This window comes from Schistocerca americana, chromosome 1 (assembly GCF_021461395.2).
Source record: "Schistocerca americana isolate TAMUIC-IGC-003095 chromosome 1, iqSchAmer2.1, whole genome shotgun sequence".
Classification (NCBI taxonomy): Eukaryota; Metazoa; Arthropoda; class Insecta; order Orthoptera; family Acrididae; genus Schistocerca; species Schistocerca americana.
The window spans coordinates 476,951,155-476,974,684 of record NC_060119.1 but is presented as its reverse complement, the minus strand read 5'-3'; the positions used below and the strand labels follow the sequence as shown (position 1 = coordinate 476,974,684).

The 23,530-nt window shown below is 38.7% G+C and overlaps 1 protein-coding gene and 1 non-coding gene across 2 annotated transcripts in view; one reads left to right on the top strand and one right to left on the bottom strand.

The window, feature by feature from the left end:
* Positions 1–23,530, top strand: part of LOC124604114 (structural maintenance of chromosomes protein 3) — a 210,055-nt gene that overhangs the window by 32,288 nt on the left and 154,237 nt on the right. The window contains exons 4-7 of the mRNA XM_047136451.1: positions 2,103–2,242; positions 11,132–11,290; positions 14,889–15,000; positions 22,440–22,621. Of these exons, the coding sequence (XP_046992407.1) occupies positions 2,103–2,242; positions 11,132–11,290; positions 14,889–15,000; positions 22,440–22,621 (593 nt within the window). The remainder of the gene's footprint in view (positions 1–2,102; positions 2,243–11,131; positions 11,291–14,888; positions 15,001–22,439; positions 22,622–23,530) is intronic.
* On the bottom strand, positions 20,742–20,816 carry Trnas-uga. Its single transcript has one exon. It is a non-coding gene; the product is annotated as a tRNA-Ser (tRNA).

The following is a 23,530-nucleotide window of genomic DNA, read 5'->3' as shown; positions in this document are numbered from 1 at the left end:
CAGCCAACAGGTGCACAGTTGCGTTTCACAGTTCTTCACTTTCGCTGTTCACAACACCCCAATATACACAGTTAATATGCCAGTTCACTATTGGTTAACTTTTGATAAGCCTCATTAATAGTTCGCAGGCAAACATCAAGATACTGCTGCAATAGTTTACCATTGAACATCTATGAGCAGTGAAAACCTAACCACACATTTCTTGCCTCATAATATGGTACATATTAAACAGACACAGTCGTTGTTTTAGCACATGGCCTACTACACTTATTTCACAGTTAAGGGGATGCGTTGTTGCTGATCTAACCAATTCGGGTTTCTTGCCTGAAACTCAGCCGTGGACTGACTGACTTGGGACCAAAATTGGGCCCTTATATATCCTCACAATAATAGGCACTGAAACTATATTGTTTGATGTTAAATTTACAGAAATTACAATTGAAACTTAACTTATTCAATTAACTGCATGTATCAAAAAATTGGTTCTTTTTAACAGTTTCTTCTACCATGAGAGTTGGGCCGAATTATTTGTTTAAATGATGAAATTAACAGATATAGTTATGCAGACAATACTTTGGACAAAATTGGTAATTACTTTGGAAATGATTAAGGGCTGGCTTTGCTAACATGTTTTTGAATACGGCCAAATAGATCATTAAAGAACACTATTAGTTGTTCTCCCAAATGTTTACAATTATTATAGAATTTATATTTGTTTATAAGTCAACAAAAGAATTTAAGTTATGAAACAAATACTGATTTCACCCTATAATGAAAGGTATAAACTAGCAATAGTCAAAATAAATTAGAAAATCAATTACATACATAAAACGAAGCACAAAATTAGATCTGGTGTTATATTATTTAAAACTGAGGGCCAACCTTCCTCTTTTATGAAAATGCAGAGTATACTCATGTATGTTAATGGCAATTAGTCAGACATGAAAAAATGAATTTTAAGGAGGCAGATGGCAAAACAAGAGGGGAAGTAAAAATATCCCAACTTGCTTTGTGTGGGAAATGCCATGGTTAGTGCCTGAGGAGAAATGAACATTTCCAGTTTAGTTGAAGAGGTAGATACCTAACTGCCAAAGAAACGACTGCTGATGAAAAAGTTAGTTAGGACATTAGTTCCACTAGAGTAGTGTGCATGTAACAATGCAGACGGTGTGGCATTACAAAGCAGCGGTGTGGCACATGACGCATTAGCCAATAGCATTATTCTGCAACATCTGCCTGTATCATTTTGAGTTATTCCACATATGTGGTGGTTGTTTTTCTGTTGTAATGTTAATTGTGGCTGATATAAAGCAAACACAAACATTATGATCATGGATTACAGAGATTGTGTTCCGAGTATTGGAAGTTTTTGAGGGAGAGAGAGAGAGAGAGAGAGAGAGAGAGAGAGAGAGGGGGGGGGGGGGGGGGGGAGATGCAGAAACAGTGTTCCCTGGAAGTGCATACCCAGTGCAGGGGTCTGTAAGATGCAGCAGCAAATACCCCCACTTTCAGGAAAAAAGTATCTTCACAAACCAAACTCTCATCCCGCCCTGCCAGGCTACACAGAAAGACATATCAATTTAGTATTGATTTGAAGTAAGGGGAATACTTGAGGGGTATTGACTTGTGTAAGCACCCAGGATCATTTGTTGTGAAATCTCGAAACTATTCCACCATTCATTACGAAATGAATTGAGTCAATTTCCCCCATTTCCATCTTAGCTCAGATCCTGTGTGTTTTCTTGTCTCTATGTGGACCACAAGGAAAGAAAATAGCTACAGCATGTGGTGTGGGACGAAGAGCAGGCTGGCAATGCTACAATGCAAAATACATCAAGCACATGTTTTATCATGTGCATTTCCCTGTGACAATGAAACTTATAAGTGTCCCTTGTCTTAAGTGGAGTTGGATTTGTCAGTGATAGTCGATTTTAAATTAATCATTTTGACTACAGTTGTACCTTAACATTATGATGAATATGATTGACAGATGCAACAGACTTTGTAAATTAGAATGTCCATGGGTTTTCACTATATGTTTTGTAGGTTGTTTAAATATTAATTGAATTTTTGATTTAATTATTTTTGTTTTCATTTTATAGCAATCCAGTTCGTGTTGAGTGATGAATTCTCTCATCTCAGGCCAGAACAGAGGCAGGCTCTCCTACATGAGGGTACCGGTCCACGTGTTCTGAATGCCTATGTAGAGATTATTTTTGACAATACCGATGGACGACTACCAGTAAGTCTGTACAAATTTATATACTTTTTTTGACATAAAATTGAAATAATAACCGAAGCATTAGATGCCACGACTTGCACATAAAAATCACTTATGTATTGTGACCAATTGTTAATGCAAATGGTAACTTCAAAGCCAAAAGTGCAAATGTCTTGCATAGATACAAATTGCCAACAAATAGATATAATAATCTGTGCTGGCTGCATCACAGACTTCATATATACAGTTGTGTACCTGTGCTATGTACAGAAAGCAGATGTGTTTTTGAGAAATGTATTTCATGCTACCAGGAGTAAAGTTATTATCTTAAAGTTGTTCTGGAATAGAAAATAGTGTTGGAATAGAAAACTGTAGCAGTATTGTAGGAACAAATATAGTGTAGGCAAAAAGTATACGCAGTTCAGTTTGTAGAGTTGAAATTCTGTAGGTAAAACTGTCCTTAAGTTTTTATGTTTACCATTGCTGCAAACATTTTAGTTCTATTTATTGGGTAGTGAATTACAATTAATTCTACTGTTGTAAAATCCATTAATGTTAATGAACATCTAATGTAGAAAGACTGTATCTCTGTGTGGCAGTTATTAGGAGGTAAAGCCAGTGATTCAAATAAACGTTATATTTTGATGGGATAGTTGGCACGAGGCAGTACAATGGATGTTCAGACAATGTTCACTGCACATATAAGTACTGTGTCGATGTTCATTGTGTGGCTCCGTTGTTTTATGGCTGGAAAACATGTTTTCTATCTGTCTACCATACAGTTTGGTGATTTTGTACTTATCTACATGTTGCAATACCCAGTTCAGTAGATCTTGAAATGGCATCACTTAACAAAGTCTACTTACACCCAACATTGTTGTACTTGATAATGGCTTAAGGCTGAAATCATGATAGTTATATAGTTTGTTCAGTCACACGGCAGCAGTATCATTCAAACATTCCCAGAGATTGGTCAGTACTTTTGGCGTGAGGTAACAGTGTTGATGCTATGAATAGTTATCTAAGAATGGAGCACTCATTCATCATTCTGCCTCTTAGTGACAGTGCATAAAGACCCACATCTTGATCGCCTCACCAAATTAGCAGTCATTGCTGAAGTACAGCCCTAATTAGGACCAGTGTTGCACTAACAAGTACTGTTTGTTGGAAACTGGGCTGTGTGCAGCAGTATCAGTTAACAGTCTTCCTGTTATCACGCAACCCACTTAGAATAGTGTAGAACGGGGAGCAACTGAAGGGTTGAATGGCACAAAGTTTTGTGTAGCAATCACAGTGGATTCTGCCTTCATGTCAGTGATGGCCACTAAGAGGTGTGCCATTGGCAAAGGAAGCAGCAACTATCAGAACATCAGGTAATAACTACAGGAATAACTTGGACATCATGTTTTGAAGATCCATAGTTTTCAATAACCATATATCTATGTAGTTAGTCGAGGGAAAGCTAAACAGTGTACATCCAGAAATCGTTTGGCCCTTTGTGTAGATGCCATTATGGTGTCACTTCTCACTGTAACAGGCACACTCTCTGAGATGATGTTAACTCTCCTGGCCATCACAGTTACCATCCTTGGCCCCCATTGAGTACAAGTATATGTGGGATATGGCATCTGGTTGTTCTCCAGTGTTGTTTCTGCAGCACATTCATTATAAATGTGATTGTCAGTATTTAGATTATGGGTGGACTAGCAGTCCACAGGTCGGATCCGACCTGCAATTGGTTCCAGTTCACCCACATAAGAAATTTGTGGGAGAGAGGGAGACAGAGAGAGAGAGAGAGAGAGAGAGAGAGAGAACAAGGCATTCGCTCGGGATATTTTTGTCGACACTCGGCTGATTTTTTGTTTGCAGCTCATGACACAGACCAGTGTCTTTCTGCGCATGTGTGCAATGCTATTTAGCCGCCTCGGGATTTGGACAACAAAGAGAAACATGTTTCAGATCTGAGCATGAAGCTATGGTCTGTGTTGAGTGGAGAGGGAGCAAACAGCTTACCACCTGGAAGGGATTTTGGGAGAAGTGTTTTCACCTCTGGATCAGTACTGATAACTCAAGCATATGTCTGTGCCCCACATTGATAGATACAGGTGTTGGTAGTTTGCAACAATGGCACAAAAATTAGACTACTCTTAAAATGCATCGATTTGAACAATGGCAGCAGAGGCCATGACTTGGTGAACAAACTAGTCATCTGTTGTCATTTCACACATTGAGTTCTGTGCTAGTCGTTTGTTAATTTTGTGCAAGAGTTTCCATGCATTTTCACTTAGTTTGTTCACAAAATGTGTGGCATTAAGAAGAGAAAAGTAGATACTGGCTGTCACCAATTCCAGGAGAAATGTACGGGGTGTAGTGTTACCTTTTATTATCTTCTCCTCATTAGCTAACATTTTACTGTATGTATTTTTTCAAATGTCTGTGTGGATGTAGACCTCTGGGTTTATGTGTTAATGGATATTCTAATGAATAACAGCCAGGGTGTGGAATATTTGCAGTTCGGTATGGTCCAGAGTATAAGATCTGCCATTTCCTGTTTAAATGTTTCAGTTTTGTGGGTTTAGGATGTGTTCTTAGTAAAACTAACTCATCATCTTGAAATGTTTGTGCTTTCCTGACACCTCTGTCATATTTCTGCTTTTTGTATCTAACATTACTTCCACTTCATAACTACCAATCATAACTCGTGTTATAGCCTGAATAATCTTTTTTGTTTTACTGGTACTATTAAAATCTACATCCTGATGTAATTCTTTTTCTATTTTCTTACTGTCATCATATCGGAGAAAACGAATCGTCGGTTCCGTTGCGCTCTGCTCCCTATTGACCGTAACTCGAGCGCTTAGCTCGGTCGTCGTTCGTTTTCCGGCAAATTCGGTTGTTTCTGTGGGTTGGGTTCATTGCCCAACTCAATAATATTTACATTTCCGTCGCGCGTCACCCAAGTATCACTGTTTGGTTGTTGACATTACCCCGCGTCGCATTGGGAGTTCCGTTGGGTACAAATTGAGGGTTGCTGTATTGCATGTGTCGTGGCGGTTGTCCATTGTGACTTCCCCACATATTATTTCGCCCATGACTGTAACTGGTATTGTCATTACTGTTATTCCTGCAATACATGTTTGGATGTTGTTTCTCTGAAAATATCCTGGATGGTACCTGTTATCCTCTCTTCTTTGATCTCTATAATTTCGGTTCCTTCTTCTGTTGTTATTTTGAATATAACTGTTATTATTCTGATTGTAATTACTGTTCGGATAACCATTATAGTAATAATTACTGTTTCCTTGCCAATGCTGCGAGTTGTTTCTCCTAATATTGAATGGATTTGTCCCAGTGTAGTGTGAATTGTTTCTTTGAGTGTTTTGTTGTGGTGTCGGAGGCGGATTCCAATAGCCTCTGTCATTTCTGTTGTGCGTACGCTAATTGCTTGGATGGATCGGATACAATTGATTGAAATTCCTGATCTCATCTCTGTAAACAACATCTATCTCATCAACATAACTGAAAAAATTCTTTATGTTGTCCTCGGACACTCCTATTAATTAATCACGATAAGGAAATGGTAAGTGGCTTTTAAGTGTTCTAATTACATCTGGAAAATCTGCTGGTTTTGTCCAATATAATGTTTTGTCTAGGTAGCGTTCGTAAAGTCTCTTTCTTCGGGTTGTAAATTTCTGGATTGTATACTTCTCGTTTTAAACTTTGCTGTTCTGTGATTGACCAGAATTCCTCAAGAAATGCTTGTTCAAACTGTTCAAATGTTAAACATCGTCTTTTAATTGCTGCTCCCCACTTAGCTGCTCTTCCACGTAACAAATTTGTAACATATCGAATTTTATCGGCTTCTAACTAATGTCTCGGGAAATTACCATCAAAAGAGCGGATGAAAACAATCGGATGCACTTTGTCTTTCTCATCACATGAAAATGTCTGAAAGTATCCATGTCGTACTAATGTTTCATCAGCTACTCCCGATGGTATTATGGGTCCTGTATTTTGTGTCAAACTGTGCATAGTATGTGGTGATGTCTGATAGTAATTTTGATCTTGTGGTAGCATTGAAAATGGTTCATTGGGATTTGTATCACTCATTGGTAATTCTATTTTCGGCTGTGTGCTGGGTCTAGCATTATTATGATTCTCATTTATGTTTTGGTTGTCTGTTATGGGTTTTGGTATCACTGACGAACTTGGTATTACATTCTCTTTAAGTTGACGTACCTCTTTCTGAATATTATCTGTTTCTTCCTTTACTTGTTCCTTTGTCTTATCTAAAATGATCTGTGTTATTGTCTCAAACTTCTCATCTAAATAATCATCACATAATTTGCATTCATGTACAAGTTTTTCTGCTAGAGTTGTGTCATTCTTTAAAGATGCTACATCTGCTCTGTCTTCAAGCTTTTCTAACTTTTCCTGTAAGGATTTCTGCTCCAATGTTACATCATTTAATCTGTCTGAAAGGTCTGTAATCATCAGGTCTAAGTGTTCTTGGTTTGTTTTTACGGAATTGTGTGACTGTCGTAATTCGTCAACTTGGGTACTGGTTTTCTGTTGTTCAAAAACTACTGTTAACAATTTCTCATTACATTGTTGTTAGTCAGTTTTTGTCTCGTCACTGAATTCCAAAAATACCTTTTCTTGTCTCGTAACCTTGTCTGATAAGTCAGTAAATTTCCTTCCAAGACTACTGGTGGTTTCTGTCAAGTCGGCAATTTGTCTCGATTGTTTTTCAAAATTTTGTTTTATGTCCCGTGTCAGTTCATCGAATTTAGTGTCAAATTTCCCAATGTCACGTTTTAAATTGTCATTTTTCTCGTGTAAAGTGTCAAATCTTTTGTCTAAAGTGTCAAATTTTCTGTTTTGGTCACCAAGTAACTTCAGAATCTGGTTGAGCATGTCAGAGTCCTGTGTCTTAGTTTCGTCATTTTTTCGTGTCCGATTGATGTCTGGTTCTGAAGTTGACGTTGTCAATGTCACGTTTTGTCGCGTAGTACTCACTCTCCATTCGCCTGTATATCTGTTTAAATATAGGGGTTGTTGTCTTAATCGATCCGGTAAAATTATGTCTTGAACATTCTCCCTATTAAGTTCAATATTCATTTGACTGTCGGACATGTTTTGCAATGTGTCACTTTCACTAAGCTCGTCCGCGGAAACAATTTCTACGCGTCTAGCGTCCATCTTGCGATTTTCATAATTAATTGCAAATAAAATTTTCCAATGGTAATAAAATTTTTTTAAATATGATATGTTGAAATCTGAAATTTCTCTTATGGAAATGGATATTTCTATATGATTTCTAATTAGAAATTGAATTATTAAAGTGGTACTGAAATTTCCCTCTCACAAATAAATGACTGTGAATATGCTCTTCACTTACCATTTCCAATAATAGTAGTAAATCAATTTTAACTACAATTTGAAAAAATAATTTTGAAATAAATGGGTCGGAATAAAGGAAATACAGATGGCTACTTGAAACTGGAAAAAATGTAAATTTCTGTACTCACCAATTTTTTTCAGTCTTATGTTGCAAATGTAGCGTCAAATATACAGTTTTCAATCCAAAATTTTTCTTTCACGTCCCTGCAAATTATTTTATGGAACGTTATCCTTTTCCCTTTCCCTTTTTTTTTTACCAAATTAATTTCCTCAGCATGAAAATGAAAATTAACACAAATTAATAACAGGGAAAACAATATTGTTGTAAATTTCATGCACGTAACATTACAATTGAAATGAATGAGACTTAGTCCAAATTCATTTTCTGATGCTATTAAGTGGTTAAAATTAGATAAAATGTCCAAAATTTATAATAACTTGTATCAAATCCAAACTGCACTTGTATCAAATCCGAAGATTGCAAGTCCTGTCACCAGGACGCCAATTGTAGTGTTACCTTTTATTATCTTCTCCTCATTAGCTGTTGAAACAACATCTCTTTGTAATGTAATTTTAATTTTCACCAAAGCACATTCAACACATCGCGGAAAAATACACGTCTTTCGTATCAAGACAAGAGAGAGAGACATCCATTAGTTCTTAAAAACAAAGAACTACGCAAAAGTAAAAAAAAAAAAAAAAATTATTTATAAAATCGGTTGCTGGTGCAGCGCTCTTCTGCGTACGCGATCATAAATTATAACTTTGCGGAAGTCAAAGTACCATTACAGGGGGATTATTCCTTTACCATGTACAAAGATAAACTTGTTTGTCTGTTGTGTAGTGAATCACTATCTGTTATGAAGGAATATAAAGTGAAAAGGCACTTTTTGTGAAACACATCGTTCAACGCAGCTTACAGGGCAATTGCGGAAAGACAAAATTAAAATTAAAATTATCAGTAATGTGGTTCCATGAGCATTAGTTTTACAAAGCCCCTCACACTAATTCACCACCAGTTCAAACAGTATTAGGATGACCTATGCTCTGATCCTGAAAAGTTAACTTACTATTGTGAAGTGGGATGGCTGGGCAATGGCAAAATGCTGAAACATTTTTATGATCCCTGACAAGATATAGAAGGTCTTGTATGGCTATCAGAGAGAAACCAGTAGCTGATGTATGAGCTTTGTCATTAAAATGGCTTCAATTACAAACTCTAGAAACAAGGCCAGTTAGTTCATGAATTATACGACCATCTGGAAGCTTTTCAGGCAAAGAAGCACTTGTCAGAAATGTAGATATGAGCTGAAAACATATCGTTTTCCAACAATATCTGCCCAGGAAAATGTTAGTTATGTTATATATGCTTATGAACTGAAATCCTTGTTAATGCATTTGGCCACAACATTTTTTCATGTGAGGAATGCAGAAAGCACATTTGTTGTATTTACTTACCCAATAAATTGTGACATAGAAAAGGCAAAATTCCTTCAACTGGAACAAATTAAACGTCAGGAAGATAAGAACATACACTTGTGAGCAATTTTCTCTCTCATGGAAGTAAATAAATACATATGAGGTTATCAGATGGCAATGTGAAAAAATACTTTAAGACTCTGTGTCAATGATATAAATCCAGGTATGAACACCACTGTATTAAATATTCGGGCTCAGAGCGCAAATTAACCTGCAGAATTTGTGTGTTCGGTGTATTGTATTTAGACAAAAGTTACAGTGTTTCACACGAGTCTCTTCGCAAGATAATATTCACGTGTTCTTGAAGAGGTGCATTTTGAGGTACACGTTATTTCAATGACTTGTCAGGAAGCAAGGCACTTCTCCTCCTCCTCCTCCTCCTCCACCCCCCCCCCCCCCCTCTCTCTCTCTCTCTCTCTCTCTGTTTTTTCCCTGAAGCCTTCATATTTCACACATTTTGCTGCCCTGTATTCTTGTGTTTAGTTTTGAGAGTTTCTATTTATAACATTCATTTTCTGGAAAAGGCATATATTGAGGTACAGTTTATTGCAGTGGTCTGTCAGAAAGCTTAGCACACAGTTTAAAAATGTATTATCCATAAACTTCGCTATCATGGATGCTGTACCCTCAAACTTGTGTGTTAGGAGCTCTGTTACCATGTCACTTGAGTCCTGCTTTCTTATTGGCTGTACAGTCTGTAAAAGTTTTAGTGAGCTCTGCTATCCTGGTTTGAGCACTTTCAGCAATTGTGTGCAGTGCTAACAAAATAAGATTCATACCTATCATCTACAATGCTAGAAACAGAAGTTAAGCAGCTGTCACATATTCAGTATTATTGTCAGTATATCAATATCATGATTGTCTGAGGGCAAGAAATATTGACGAACAGTATTGGTGCCTACCAAAGTATTTTCAGTATTATCAGCATGTATTATCTGAGTGAAGGCAATATTTTCAGTTTGACAGTTTGACATTCTGTTGTTTGCTTTTTCCAGTTTGATGTTTAATACAGTTGATATGTCCCAAGGTCAAGTCATTTAGAGTTTAAATAGTGGAAATGAGAACACTGTATTATGGCATTTGTACTTGTTAATTTAAAACAAACAAACAAAAATTTCCCAACCTAGTACCGATTAGCTGGGCTATGCTCCAGAGAAGGGGTGTGGTACCAACTAATGTTGGTTGCCTTACCCCTTATCTGTAGCATAACCCAGGTAGTTGGTACTAGGTAGGGAGGTCTTTCTTGGTTTTGAATTAAAAAGTATGAATGCTGTTAAATAGTTTTTCGATTTTCACTTGATAGGGACACTGCTAGCAAGTCACTTCTGTTTGGCTCTTTGATGAATTCATAATGTCTACAGTGTCAGATTTATACAATGTCGCAGTATTTCACAGTTTTTCGTTTTCCTCTCAGTGGTATCAATTTTACTGTTTTCTGGGTAAACATAAAATGAATGTACTCCCAAAGCACACACGTTTTGAGGCATAATTTGTTGGTGTGGCATATTGAGAGACATGTCCCATTCATATAGGCGCATTACTCCATAAACATTAATGTCACAGATGCTATAGTTTTGCCTTTATGCATGTCCCGTGACGAGGTAGCCCACGAGCTTAAGTAAGTATGCAGATTAGACCTGCGGGTAACAAAAGGTTGCCCACACCTGATATAGATTATTACAACTGTCGTATAAGCTAGTGGTAGTGGTGTAAAAATAGTGGGGCCCCTTCAGTAAGTCAAAATCATGTTCCAAGGACAATATAATGACTAAAAGCAATTGCTTATTTGGCACAGATTCAGAAATTTTGTTTATACATGAAATAATAGCTTCACAGACTCGGGCTGTTAACTTCCAGCATGTCATCCTAGTGCTGTCACAGAAAACTTGCAACAACAAACTAATTTCAGTGACTTACACATAGCCTTTGCTTGATTTTCACTTGCTCCTTTCTCTAGTATTATGAATTTTTAATTTATAACGCAGCACCGTTCTGTATATTGATGCAATGTTTGTATTTGTCTTGCAGATCGATAAAGAGGAGGTATATTTACGTCGGGTGATTGGAGCTAAAAAGGACCAGTACTTCTTGAATAAAAAAATAGTACCAAGAAGTGATGTGATGAATTTGCTAGAATCTGCTGGTTTCTCACGTTCTAATCCTTATTACATTGTAAAGCAGGGAAAGGTAAGCAAGCAAAGGGGGGAAAAAGTGTTATACACTAATGCAATTGTTTATATGTCATTATAAAAGTTAATGTGCAATATTGTAGTAAACAAATCTCTCTAAACGCAGTTAGTAACTGTAGACAGGCCAGTGAAATAATGTCACAGTGTGTCAGTTGCCCAAGTACAAATATCACACCAGAAAATTATAGAGCCGCTACTGGTCCTTAGTAGTAAAGTGTCAAAAAATGTTGACAGCTTTGGGGGATTGAAACATACTCCCTTCATAATAAAAAAGAAAAGGTTTGGAAACATATGTTAAAACAAAATAGAGATTATGATGTTCCAGTATTGTGATACATATTTTAATGTGTAGGTGCTTTTCTTACCTGCGTGTTAAGGTGGAGAGTAGACTCCACAGTCTTCAAAGACTCTTTGTGGCAGTAATCTTTTCATTGCCCTGCATATTCCAAGATGTGCCATGTACTTTTGAAAATAATGTTCCATTTTGTGGGAGTAATACTGCCCAATGCCTCATGCACTAAAAATGCGACATCTTTATACTTAAAACTTTTATTTCTGTCTGTAACTTACGGTGTCACCTGAGCCCGCATGAATTCTGTTGCATTGAAATACCAGTGGTATGGTGGAAGACACAACACTTTATGCTCATTGTCTTCTGCAATTTTGTCAATGTCTTAAATGATAATACATGATGTATGCTGTTTCACGAGTTCCAACAATTTTGCCTTTTACATTTGCTTATCAGATAGATGCCGTTCTTGTCTAGCCAGTCCACAATGACACTTTCTGCTGCTGCATGTAGGGGCTTTGTTTAATTAAACAAAGTGATATGGTGCATTATTAAATATGATTGTGGATTTCTTTCCTATATTTGAAAGCAAAGAGTGTACGAACCACATTTTACATTTTGTTGCCATAATTCTTTCGTAGTAGCCCCCAGATTTCTTTGATGTAAACAACAACAAAACGTTTGTAACAAACCCACGAATTGTTCCAGTGTATATAAAAAAAAAATGAGCTCACTATCTTTTCCAACTGGAGATTTCGTTGTCCCTCGCACAGTGCAGCCCACACAGTCAGCCTTTAATGACCAGCATTCATCCATGTTTTGTCCAACCAAAGCAGCTTCTTCCAGGTGATATATTTTTTGTATGTGTAATAGTCAGATGGTGCCCTCTCGAAAATTATGAAGTTCCATCATTTTAGCAGCATACACTCTGGTTTTTACCGGGGTCAAAAAAGCAGCAGTTTGCTCTGATAGCTCTGCACCACACTTGTCCCTCAATTTTCTACGCAGAGGTTGTTCCAATTCTCAGTGCTGCAACAACTCAGGGGCTCGCTGTTATCCCTTTCTTCCTCAGAATAGTGTTGTATGAGGGTGGTATGAAAAGTTCTATAGTTGTCAACTCCGGCTATCAGTTCGTTGTTTGAAGTGAATCTTTGTCAACTAAGAAAAATTTTCAGTTTTGGAAAGAGATGGAAGCCTGATGGAGCCATATCAGATGTATAAGGCGGGTGTGGCAACAAATCATACGTTAGTTTGAGTAATTTTGCCATGGTGATGGCACATGTTTGTGGGCATGCATTGTCTTGATGGAAGATGACTTTCTTCCTTGCTAAACCTGGCCTTTTTTCGCGTATCTTTCATTGCAGTTTGTCCAGGAGGTTAGCATAGTATTCTCCATTTTTTTTTTTTTTTTTTTTTTTTTTTTTTTTTTTTTTTTTTTTTTTTTTTTATGTTTGTTTCCCCGGTGGGGAGATAATCTACAAACAAAATCCCCTTTGCATTCCAGAACACTGATGCCATGGCCTTTCCCGCCGAAGGAATTATCTTTGCCTTCTTTGGTGGTGGAGAGTCAGCATTTTTCCACTGCTTTGACTGTTGTTTTGTCTCTGGGATATAGTAGTGCACCCAACTTTCATCTGCAATCACAAAGCGGCACAGAAAATCTTCTTCATTTCTCCTAAAACGGGGCAAACATTGTTCCGATATGTCCATTCTCATGTGTTTTTGATCCAACATCAAGGGTCACGGTACCCATCTTGCAGATAATTTTTTCATTTCTAATTCTTCAGTTAAAATGTGAGAAACACTTTCTGGTGACATCTGGCAAGCGTGAGCAATTTCACGCACTTTCGATCAGTGATACTCCATGACCATTTTGTGCACTTTTGCAATGATTTCTGAAGTAGTGACACATCTTGGCTGATCACTGCATGGATCATCATATAAGCTCTCCCAACGAAATTTAAATTCATTTATTCACTTGGCAGCAGTTGAATATGAAGGAGCATAGTCCCCCAGTGTATTCTGGAAATCGGCATGAATGTCCATTGCCTTCATACCTTTCTTTACGAAGTACTTAATCACTGTTCGAATCTCGATTTTTTCCATCTTCACAAATCACTGTGTGGGAACAACAACAGGCACGTGTTTACAGACAACAGTCTTATGAATATCATGTGAAAAAGTCACGCTAGCAGTGACCTCTCGTGGTGATTCTGAGAAATTTTCAAACCACCCTCGTACATTATGTTCGAGCTCACAGGATTGGCTCTTTAAGGTAGTGTCGCTGCCTACTTTCCTGTGGTCTGAGGAAGAGGCCGTATCATCTATGTTTGACATTAACAATATGACACTTTACATTGCACTGTTAACACAATGTGTATTAGTAAATCATGATCCACAACAAATGATGGACACAGGACAGACACTTTTCAGCCACTGAGAGCCACCATGTGCAACCTTGAGTCATAGGAGTGGCAGTGCAGCACCGTCACCATGGTGACACTTAACAAATTCCGGAGCTCAGATTGGAGCTAGAGTATCCCCTCCATACAATGTGCTCCACATTCTTCCAGCAGACTGACTGTAAGTAAACATAATTTATTGGCAGAAGCTTTGTGTCGTAATAAAACTAACTCATTTTCATCATATATTTATTTTGAACTCCACAACTAGTTTCAGTATCTTATAACATTTGTAAATGGTCCTATATAATAAGAAGCCTGTGTCTGTAACAGTTTAAATGTAATTAATGAAGCACATTAAAAATTAAAGTGTCAAACTGTATTCTGGTGCACGAACTGTATATACAATAGAATATCTAGTACAGGTTATTTCGTAATGTATCATAAGTGTGAGCATTGTCAATACAGTTGTTACAGAAAATGAAAAACTGTGCACCTGACAAAAGCTTTTACTGGTCTTGTACTCTTATATTTGAATTGTTGCTGATATATGCTTTCACCGTATGTAAGTCCACTTGAAAATGGAATAAGGTACCAAATCCGAGTGTGGAACTAAAAATAAAGTATTATGTAGCTTTGATGGATTTATTAAAACAGTGATCCTCTCACAATCCTCAGCATAATTGATTTACCGTTGTCACAGGATGACTCTTATTTGATATCACATTGCCATGCCAACTGTACAGTAAAAAATTTTATTACACCTGAAGATGCTCAGATGATTGAAACCTGTAGTTAATGAAGAATTATGTTATCAGCAGCTCTTGGTGGTTCTGAAATATGACTTTATTCAAATACATTATTTTGACAAAATAATATGTAATTTATTGCAATTTTATTTCTAGATTAACCAAATGGCTACAGCACCAGATTCACATAGGTTGAAGTTACTACGAGAAGTGGCTGGCACAAGAGTGTATGATGAAAGGAGGGAAGAGTCAAAGGCCATTTTGAAAGGTATATTTTCTTAGACAGTACGGAAACTTATAACCTTTAGTTCATGATTTCTACAAATCACATAAACTTCTCTTTGTTTAGGTTTTCCAGAAATAAAAATGTTGGAACCAGAAGTTAATACCTGTTTACCCAATTATAAGATAAGGTTTTCTCCAAAATTTGGGGTATAAAAAATACAGGGTCATCTTAGATATGCAGATTAAACTATTGTTACTGAGGTCAGTGTTGTTACGTTGTGTTATAGATTAATATAGGGACAGTCTTAGAGCTACATATGAAACTTCGACACTGGGTTGCATGTGCAAATTTGTTTTGAGGAATTTGGAAGGGTTAGAGTGGGAACCCCCCCGTGAACCATGGACCTTGCCGTTGGTGGGGAGGCTTGCGTGCCTCAGCGATACAGATAGCCGTACCGTAGGTGCAACCACAACGGGGGTGGGGGGGGGGGGATCTGTTGAGAGGCCAGACAAACGTGTGGTTCCTGAAGAGGGGCAGCAGCTTTTTCAGTAGTTGCAGGGGCAACAGTCTGGATGATTGACTGATCTGGCCTTGTAACACTACCCAAATCGGCCTTGCTGCGCTAGTACTGCGAACGGCTGAAAGCAAGGGGAAACTACAGCCGTAATTTTTCCCGAGGGCATGCAGCTTTACTGTATGGTGCAATGATGATGGCGTCCTCTTGGGTAAAATATTCTGGAGGTAAAATAGTCCCCCATTCGGATCTCCGGGCAGGGACTACTCAAGAGGATGTCGTTATCAGGAGAAACTGGCGTTCTACGGATCGGATCGAGGAATGTCAGATCCCTTAATCGGGCAGGTAGGTTAGAAAATTTAAAAAGGGAAATGGATAGGTTAAAGTTAGATATAGTGGGAATTAGTGAAGTTTGGTGGAAGGAGGAACAAGACTTAAGGCCAGGTGACTACAGGGTTATAAACACAAAATCAAATAGGGGTAATGCAGGAGTAGGTTTAATAATGAATAGAAAAATAGGAATGCGGGTAAGCTACTACAAACAGCATAGTGAACGTATTATTGTGGCCAAGATAAATACAAAGCCCACGCCTACTACAGTAGTACAAGTTTATATGCCAACTAGCTCTGCAGATGACGAAGAAATTGAAGAAATGCATGATGAAATCAAAGAAATTATTCAGATAGTGAAGGGAGATGAAAATTTAATAGTCAAGGGTGACTGGAATTTGGTAGTAGGAAATATCTAGGCATAAAGTTGTAAAGTGATATGAAATGGAGTGATCATGTAAGGACTGTAGTAGGGAAGGTGAATGGTCGATGTTGGTGTATTGGGAGAATTTTAGGAAATTGTGGTTCATCTGTAAAAGAGACCGCGTACATTCTTGAGTATTGTGCAAGAGTTTGGGATACCCACCAGTTCAGATTAAAGGAATACATTGAAGCAATTCAGAGATATGATGCTAGATTTGTTACTAGTAAGTTCGAGCTACACTCAAGTATCAGAGATGTTTCATAAACTCAAATGGGAGTCCTTGAAGAGAAGGTGACATTCTTTTTGCAAATCACTGTTAAGAACATTAGAGAACAAGCATTTGAAGTTGACTGCAGAAAGATTCTACTGCTACCAACGTATATTTTGTGTAGGAAAATGAAGATAAGGTAAAAAAAATTTGGTTCATGAGGGGGCATGCAGACAGTCGTTTTTCTCTTGCTGTGTTCACAAGTGGAATAGGAAAGGAAATGGCCAGTAGTGGTACAAGGTACCCTCTATAGTGCAGCTACAGTGGCATCAAGTGTATTTATGTAGATAGTTGTTGTTGTTGCTGAAATAGTGAAATAAAGATAAAAATTAATGTAAACCATTTTTTTAAATTTATTTTATTTCTCTCTGTCATAAGTTTCATGGTTCATGGTGTGGGTTCCTGGTATCATGTCCTAGTTCATGAACCACGGGCAACATATGAGTGGCCAAGTAAGTGGTCCTGACAGTCAGGATACCAGTTTCTTTGGAATAAGGTTGGGCATCTCGGACATATTCCGAGTCGTGGCCACCTTTGTGCTCAGACGGCAAAGACTACCAAATCCACCGGTTAGTCCCTCAACCGTTAGGGGCAAAACTCAATGGGACCCGGGGCAAGTAAGGCTAGCAACCTGCTTCCCTGGTACTATAAATACGATGCTGGCAACAATCAGAGCAAAATGCCTCGGACCTTTGGAGGTGACGGAGTCCCACCTCTAATTGACAAACCAGGGACTCCTAAGATACGACTTGGCAAACAAATGGTAATGAGATGGGGAGCTATTAATATCAATGGGGGCTACTCTGGGAAGAAGCTAGAGCTGGCAGAGGCTGCAAGTAAGATGGGGTTGGACGTTTTAGCTGTTAGTGACATTCGGGTAAGGGGTGAGAAAGAAGAGGAAGTGGGAGAATACAAGGTCTACCTGTCAGGAGTCAAAGCAGGAATAGCACAATGGGGTGTAGGGCTTTTCATCAGGAAAGAAATGGAACCCAGTGTAGTTGCAATAAGATATGTAAACGAACGACTGATGTGGATAGATTTGACAGTGTCTAGCAAGAAAATTAGGATTGTGTCAGTATATTCGCATTGTGAAGGGACAGATCAAGATAAGATAGATAGTTTTTATGACACACTCAGTGATGTAGTTGTTAGAGTAAAGGACAAGGACAGTGTTCTGCTCATGGGTGATTTTAATGTCAGGATTGGAAATCAAACAGAAGGGTATGAAAAGGTTATGGGTAAATTTGGAGAGCATATGGAGGCCAACAGGAATGGGAAACAGCTCTTGGATTTCTGTGCCAGTATGGGCTTAGTAACCACAAACTCCTTTTTTAAACATAAGAACATTCACCGGTATACTTGGGAAGGCAGGGGAACCAGATCTATCATTGACTATATAATAACAGATCAGGAATTCAGGAAGGCTGTGAGGGACACACGTGTATTCAGGGGATTCTTTGATGACACTGATCACTATTTAATCTGCAGTGAAATTGGTATTGTGAGGCCGAAAGTGCAGGAGGTCAGGTCCATGTGTAGGAGGATAAGAGTGGAGAAACTTCAGGATAAGGAAATCAGACACAAGTACATAACAGTGATCTCAGAAAGGTACCAGTTAGTTGAATGTAGTCAATTGCAGTCACTGGAAAAGGAATGGACAAGGTACAGGGACACAGTACTAGAAGTGGCCAAAGAATGTCTTGGAACAGTAGTGTGTAAAGGTAGGATGAAGCAAACAGCTTGGTGGAATGACACAGTCAAGGCAGCCTGTAAAAGGAAAAAGAAGGCATATCAAAAATGGCTACATACTAGAACTCAGGTAGACAGAGAAAGTTATGTTGAAGAAAGAAACAAAGCCAAACAGATAATTACAGCATCCAAGAAGAAATCTTGGGAAGACTTTGGAAACAGGTTGGAGACCTTGGGTCAAGCTGCTGGAAAACCATTCTGGAGTGTAATTAGCAGTCTTCGAAAGGGAGGTAAGAAGGAAATGACAAGTATTTTGGACAGGTCAGGAAAACTGCTAGTGAATCCTGTTGATGCCTTGGGCAGATGGAGGGAATATTTTGAAGAGTTGCTCAATGTAGGTGAAAATACGATCAGTAATGTTTCAGATTTCGAGGTAGAATGGGATAGGAATGATGATGGAAATAGGATCACATTTGAGGAAGTGGAGAAAATGGTCAATAGATTGCAGTGCAATAAAACAGCTGGGGTGGATGAAATTAAGTCGGAACTCATCACATACAGTGGAATGTCAGGTCTTAAAAAAATGGCTACACAGGATAATTGAAATGGCGTGGGAGTTGGGACAGGTTCCATCAGACTGGACGAAAGCAGTAATCACACCAATCTTTAAACATGGAAACAGAAAAGATTGTAACAACTACAGAGGTATCTCTTTGCTCAGCATTGTGGATAAAATCTTCTCAGGCATTGTTGAAAGGAAAGTGCGAGTATTAGTTGAGGACAAATTGGATGAAAATCAGTGTGGGTTTAGGCCTCTTAGAGGTTGTCAGGACCAGATTTTTAGCTTACGGCAAATAATGGAGAAGTGTTATGAGTGGAACAGGGAATTGTATCTATGTTTTATAGATCTAGAAAAGGCATATGACCGGGTTCCTAGGAGGAAGTTATTTTCTGTTCTACGTGATTATGGAATAGGAGGCAAACTTTTGCAAGCAATTAAAGGTCTTTACATAGATAGTCAGGCAGCAGTTAGAGTTGACGGTAAATTGAGTTCATGGTTCAGAGTATTTTCAGGGGTAAGACAAGGTTGCAACCTGTCTCCGCTGTTGTTCATATTGTTTATGGATCATATGCTGAAAACAATAGACTGGCTGGGTGAGATTAAGATAGGTGAACACAAAATAAGCAGTCTCGCATATGCGGATGACTTAGTTGTGATGGCAGATTCTACTGAAAGTTTGCAAAGTAATATTTCAGAGCTAGATCAGAAATGTAAGGACTATGGTATGAAGATTAGCATCCCCAAAACAAAAGTAATGTCAGTGGGAAAGAGGTATAAACAGATTGAGTGCCAAATAGGAGGAACAAAGTTAGAACAGGTGGATGGTTTCAAGAACTTAGGATGCATATTCTCACAGGATGGCAACATAGTGAAAGAACTGGAAGCGAGGTGTAACAAAGCTAATGCAGTGAGCACTCAGCTACAATCTACTCTCTTCTGCAAGAAGGAAGTCAGTACCAAGACTAAGTTATCTGTGCACCATTCTATCTTTCGACCAACTTTGTTGTATGGGAGCGAAAGTTGGGTGGATTCAGGTTACCTTATCAATAAGGTTGAGGTTACGGATATGAAAGTAGCTAGGATGATTGCAGGTACTAGTAGATGGGAACAATGGCAGGAGGGTGTGCACAATGAGGAAATCAAAGAAAAACTGGGAATGAACTCTATAGATGTAGCAGTCAGGGCGAACAGGCTTAGATGGTGGGGTCATGTTACATGCATGGGAGAAGTAAGGTTACCCAAGAGACTCATGGGTTCAGCAGTAGATTGTAGGAGGAGTCGGGATAGACCAAGGAGAAGGTACCTGGATTCGGTTAAGAACGATTTTGAAGTAATAGACTTAACATCAGAAGAGGCACCAATGTTAATGCTGAATAGGGGATCGTGGAGGAATTTTATAAGGGGGACTATGCTCCAGACTGAACGCTGAAAGGCATAATCAGTCTTAAATGATGATGATGATGATGTCATAAGTTTAGAATTGGTATAATGTTAGCTGTTTTAGGCAGGTACTTTATATCAGTAAAACTAGGCAGGATATCTCTTGGCTTCACCACAGGCGTGTGTGTGTGTGTGTGTGTGTGTGTGTGTGTGTGTGTGTGTGTGAGAGAGAGAGAGAGTAGTGTAATATTGCTAGAAAAAGATCTAGCGTTCAACAACTAGTGTGAATGAAACTTCCTGGCAGATTAAAACTGTGTGCCCGACCGAAACTCAAACTCGGGACCTTTGCCTTTCGCGGGCAAGCGCTCTACCAACTGAGCTACCGAAGCACGACTCACGCCCGGTACTCACAGCTTTACTTCTGCCAGTACCTCGTCTCCTCCCTTCCAAATTTTACAGAAGCTCTCCTGCGAACCTTGCAGAACTAGCACTCCTGAAAGAAAGGATATTGCGGAGACATGGCTTAGCCACAGCCTGGGGGATGTATCCAGAATGGGATTTTCACTCTGCAGCGGAGTGTGCGCTGATATGAAACTTCCTGGCAGATTAAAACTGTGTGCCCGACCGAGACTCGAACTCGGGACCTTTGCCTTTCACGGGCAACCGCTCTACCAATTGAGCTACCGAAGCACGACTCGCGCCCGGTACTCACAGCTTTACTTCTGTCAGTACCTCGTCTCCTACCTTCCAAACTTTACAGAAGCTCTCCTGCAGAGTGAAAATCTCATTCTGGAAACATCCCCCAGGCTGTGGCTAAGCCATGTCTCCGCAGTATCCTTTCTTTCAGGAGTGCTAGTTCTGCAAGGTTCGCAGGAGAGCTTCTGTAAAGTTTGGAAGGTAGGAGACGAGGTACTGGCAGAAGTAAAGCTGAGTACCGGGCGTGAGTCGTGCTTCAGTAGCTCAGTTGGTAGAGCACTTGCCCGCGAAAGGCAAAGGTCCCGAGTTCGAGTCTCGGTCGGGCACACAGTTTTAATCTGCCAGGAAGTTTCATATCAGCGCACACTCCGCTGCAGAGTGAAAATCTCATTCTGGGAACTAGTGTGAATGCTGTTTTTCATTAATATGTTCCTGTTTTCCATTCGTTGATCTGCTGTTTAAATGAGTAGTTGCCTTTATTTTGTATATTGCTCCATCCAAAAATTTCAATTATTGTTGCACTGCATGTTAAAAGTAAAACTTTCTCAATGTGGCTCTTAAAATTGGTATCTTATATTCAGTGTTACGAGAAGGAAAGTTGCTACTCAACATATAGCGGATATGCTGAGTCGCAGATAGACACAACAAAAAGACTCTCACAATTAAAGCTTTTGACCATTAAGGCCTTCCTCAACAATACACACACACACACACACACACACACACACACACACACACACGCGCGACTGCAATCTCAGGCAACTGAAACTACACTTTTTGTTGTGCCTATCTGCGACTCAGCATCTCCGCTATGTGGTAAGTAGCAACTTCCTTTCTCATAATATTGTTTCATTCCATCCTGGATTTTCCATTGTTTTATCTTACATTCAAGTCGTCTTATAATTGGCTAAACACAGTAGTTCCCATTACATACAAAATTATGTTTAGTGTAGTTAAATGTTTATCATCATTTGAGGAATCTTTTGACGTTTGCATGTAGTGATGCGTTTAATAGAAACACAAACAAACATATACATACACACAAAATTCTAGCTTTCGTAACCAATGGTTGCTTCGTCAGGAAAGAGGGAAGGAGAGGGAAAGACGAAAGGATGTGGGTTTTAAGGGAGAGGGTAAGGAGTCATTCCAATCCCGGGAGCGGAAAGACTTACCTTAGGGGGAAAAAAGGACAGGTATACACTCGCGCGCGCACACACACACACACATCTCCATCCGCACATACACAGACACAAGCAGACAATGTATGTGCGGATGGATATGTGTGTGTGTGTGCGAGTGTATACCTGTCCTTTTTTCCCCCTAAGGTAAGTCTTTCCGCTCCCGGGATTGGAATGACTCCTTACCCTCTCCCTTAAAACCCACATCCTTTCATCTTTCCCTCTCCTTCCCTCTTTCCTGACGAAGCAACCATTGGTTGCGAAAGCTAGAATTTTGTGTGTATGTATATGTTTGTTTGTGTTTCTATCGACCTGCCAGCGCTTTCGTATGGTAAGTCACATCATCTTTGTTTTTAAATATATCCCCCCCTCCAGAAATATCCATTTTATTGTTAATCTTGTAAGGATGGTGCACACACACACACATTTTCTTCTTACAGAAACTGAAGGCAAGCTGGACAAAATTGAGGAATTTCTGAGGACAATTGAAGAACGGCTAAAAACTTTGGAAGAGGAGAAAGAAGAACTAAAAGAGTATCAAAAGTGGGATAAAATGAGAAGATCTCTTGAATACACTATTCATGACCGGGAGTTGAAAGAGAACCGTGAAAAACTGGATAATGTGGGTTATTATTTACAGTATTTAGCTTTATCGACAAAAGTTTATCATAATTTAATACCTGTATGTTTGAGTGCAGAAGATATTTATTGTTTCATCAGGCTAGTTTGTACAAGAAGGTAACACTCTTGAAACAAATTTTAGAAATCCATTACTGTTTAGCTTTGCCAGTACTTGGTTTCTGCAAATCATTAGTTTTTGATAACAATTAAGTTGGCAGTGTTTGGTTAAAACCTTGTACTCTCATTCTGGAAGTGTTAAATCCTACTCCAGCGATGCAGATTTAGATTTTATGTGGTTTCCCTAAATCGCTTAGTGGAAATGGTGGGATTGTTCTGCTGAAAATTTCTTTGGTCCAAGCATTTACTAAGTATTTAATGTCCTTATTGGTGACAGGACATTAAACTCCAGTTGCTCCTTCTGCTTTTTAAATTAGTGCTTTGTTCTATATCTCCTTGTTATTTTGTATGTTTATGAGAACTAGTCTCTTGTGTAAGAATTTTGTACAGGAGGTTCATGTTGCCGTAAGTGCCAGTGTGTCACCTGGATTAAACAAATCAGTAACCACTGAAAAATTAGCTCAACATTGCATCGACATTCACAGTAAGCAGCCACATGAAGTGGTTTATGCAAAGCATTTAGTTTACTTACATTAGTACGAGGGCTATCTACAAAGTACATTATGTTTTGGAATTAAAAATAAATAAAGTATTGGAAATTTTTTTTATTATATACAGATGAAAGCCACACTTAAATACTACTTTTCTACATAGTTGCCATTTAAATTAAGGCACTTATCGTAGCAATGAACGAGCTTGGAAATTCCTTCGTTGTAAAATTCGGCCGCCTGCGCCTTCAACCACGTGGTTACCTCTTCTTGAAGCTGTGCGTCGTCATCAAAACGCTGCATAG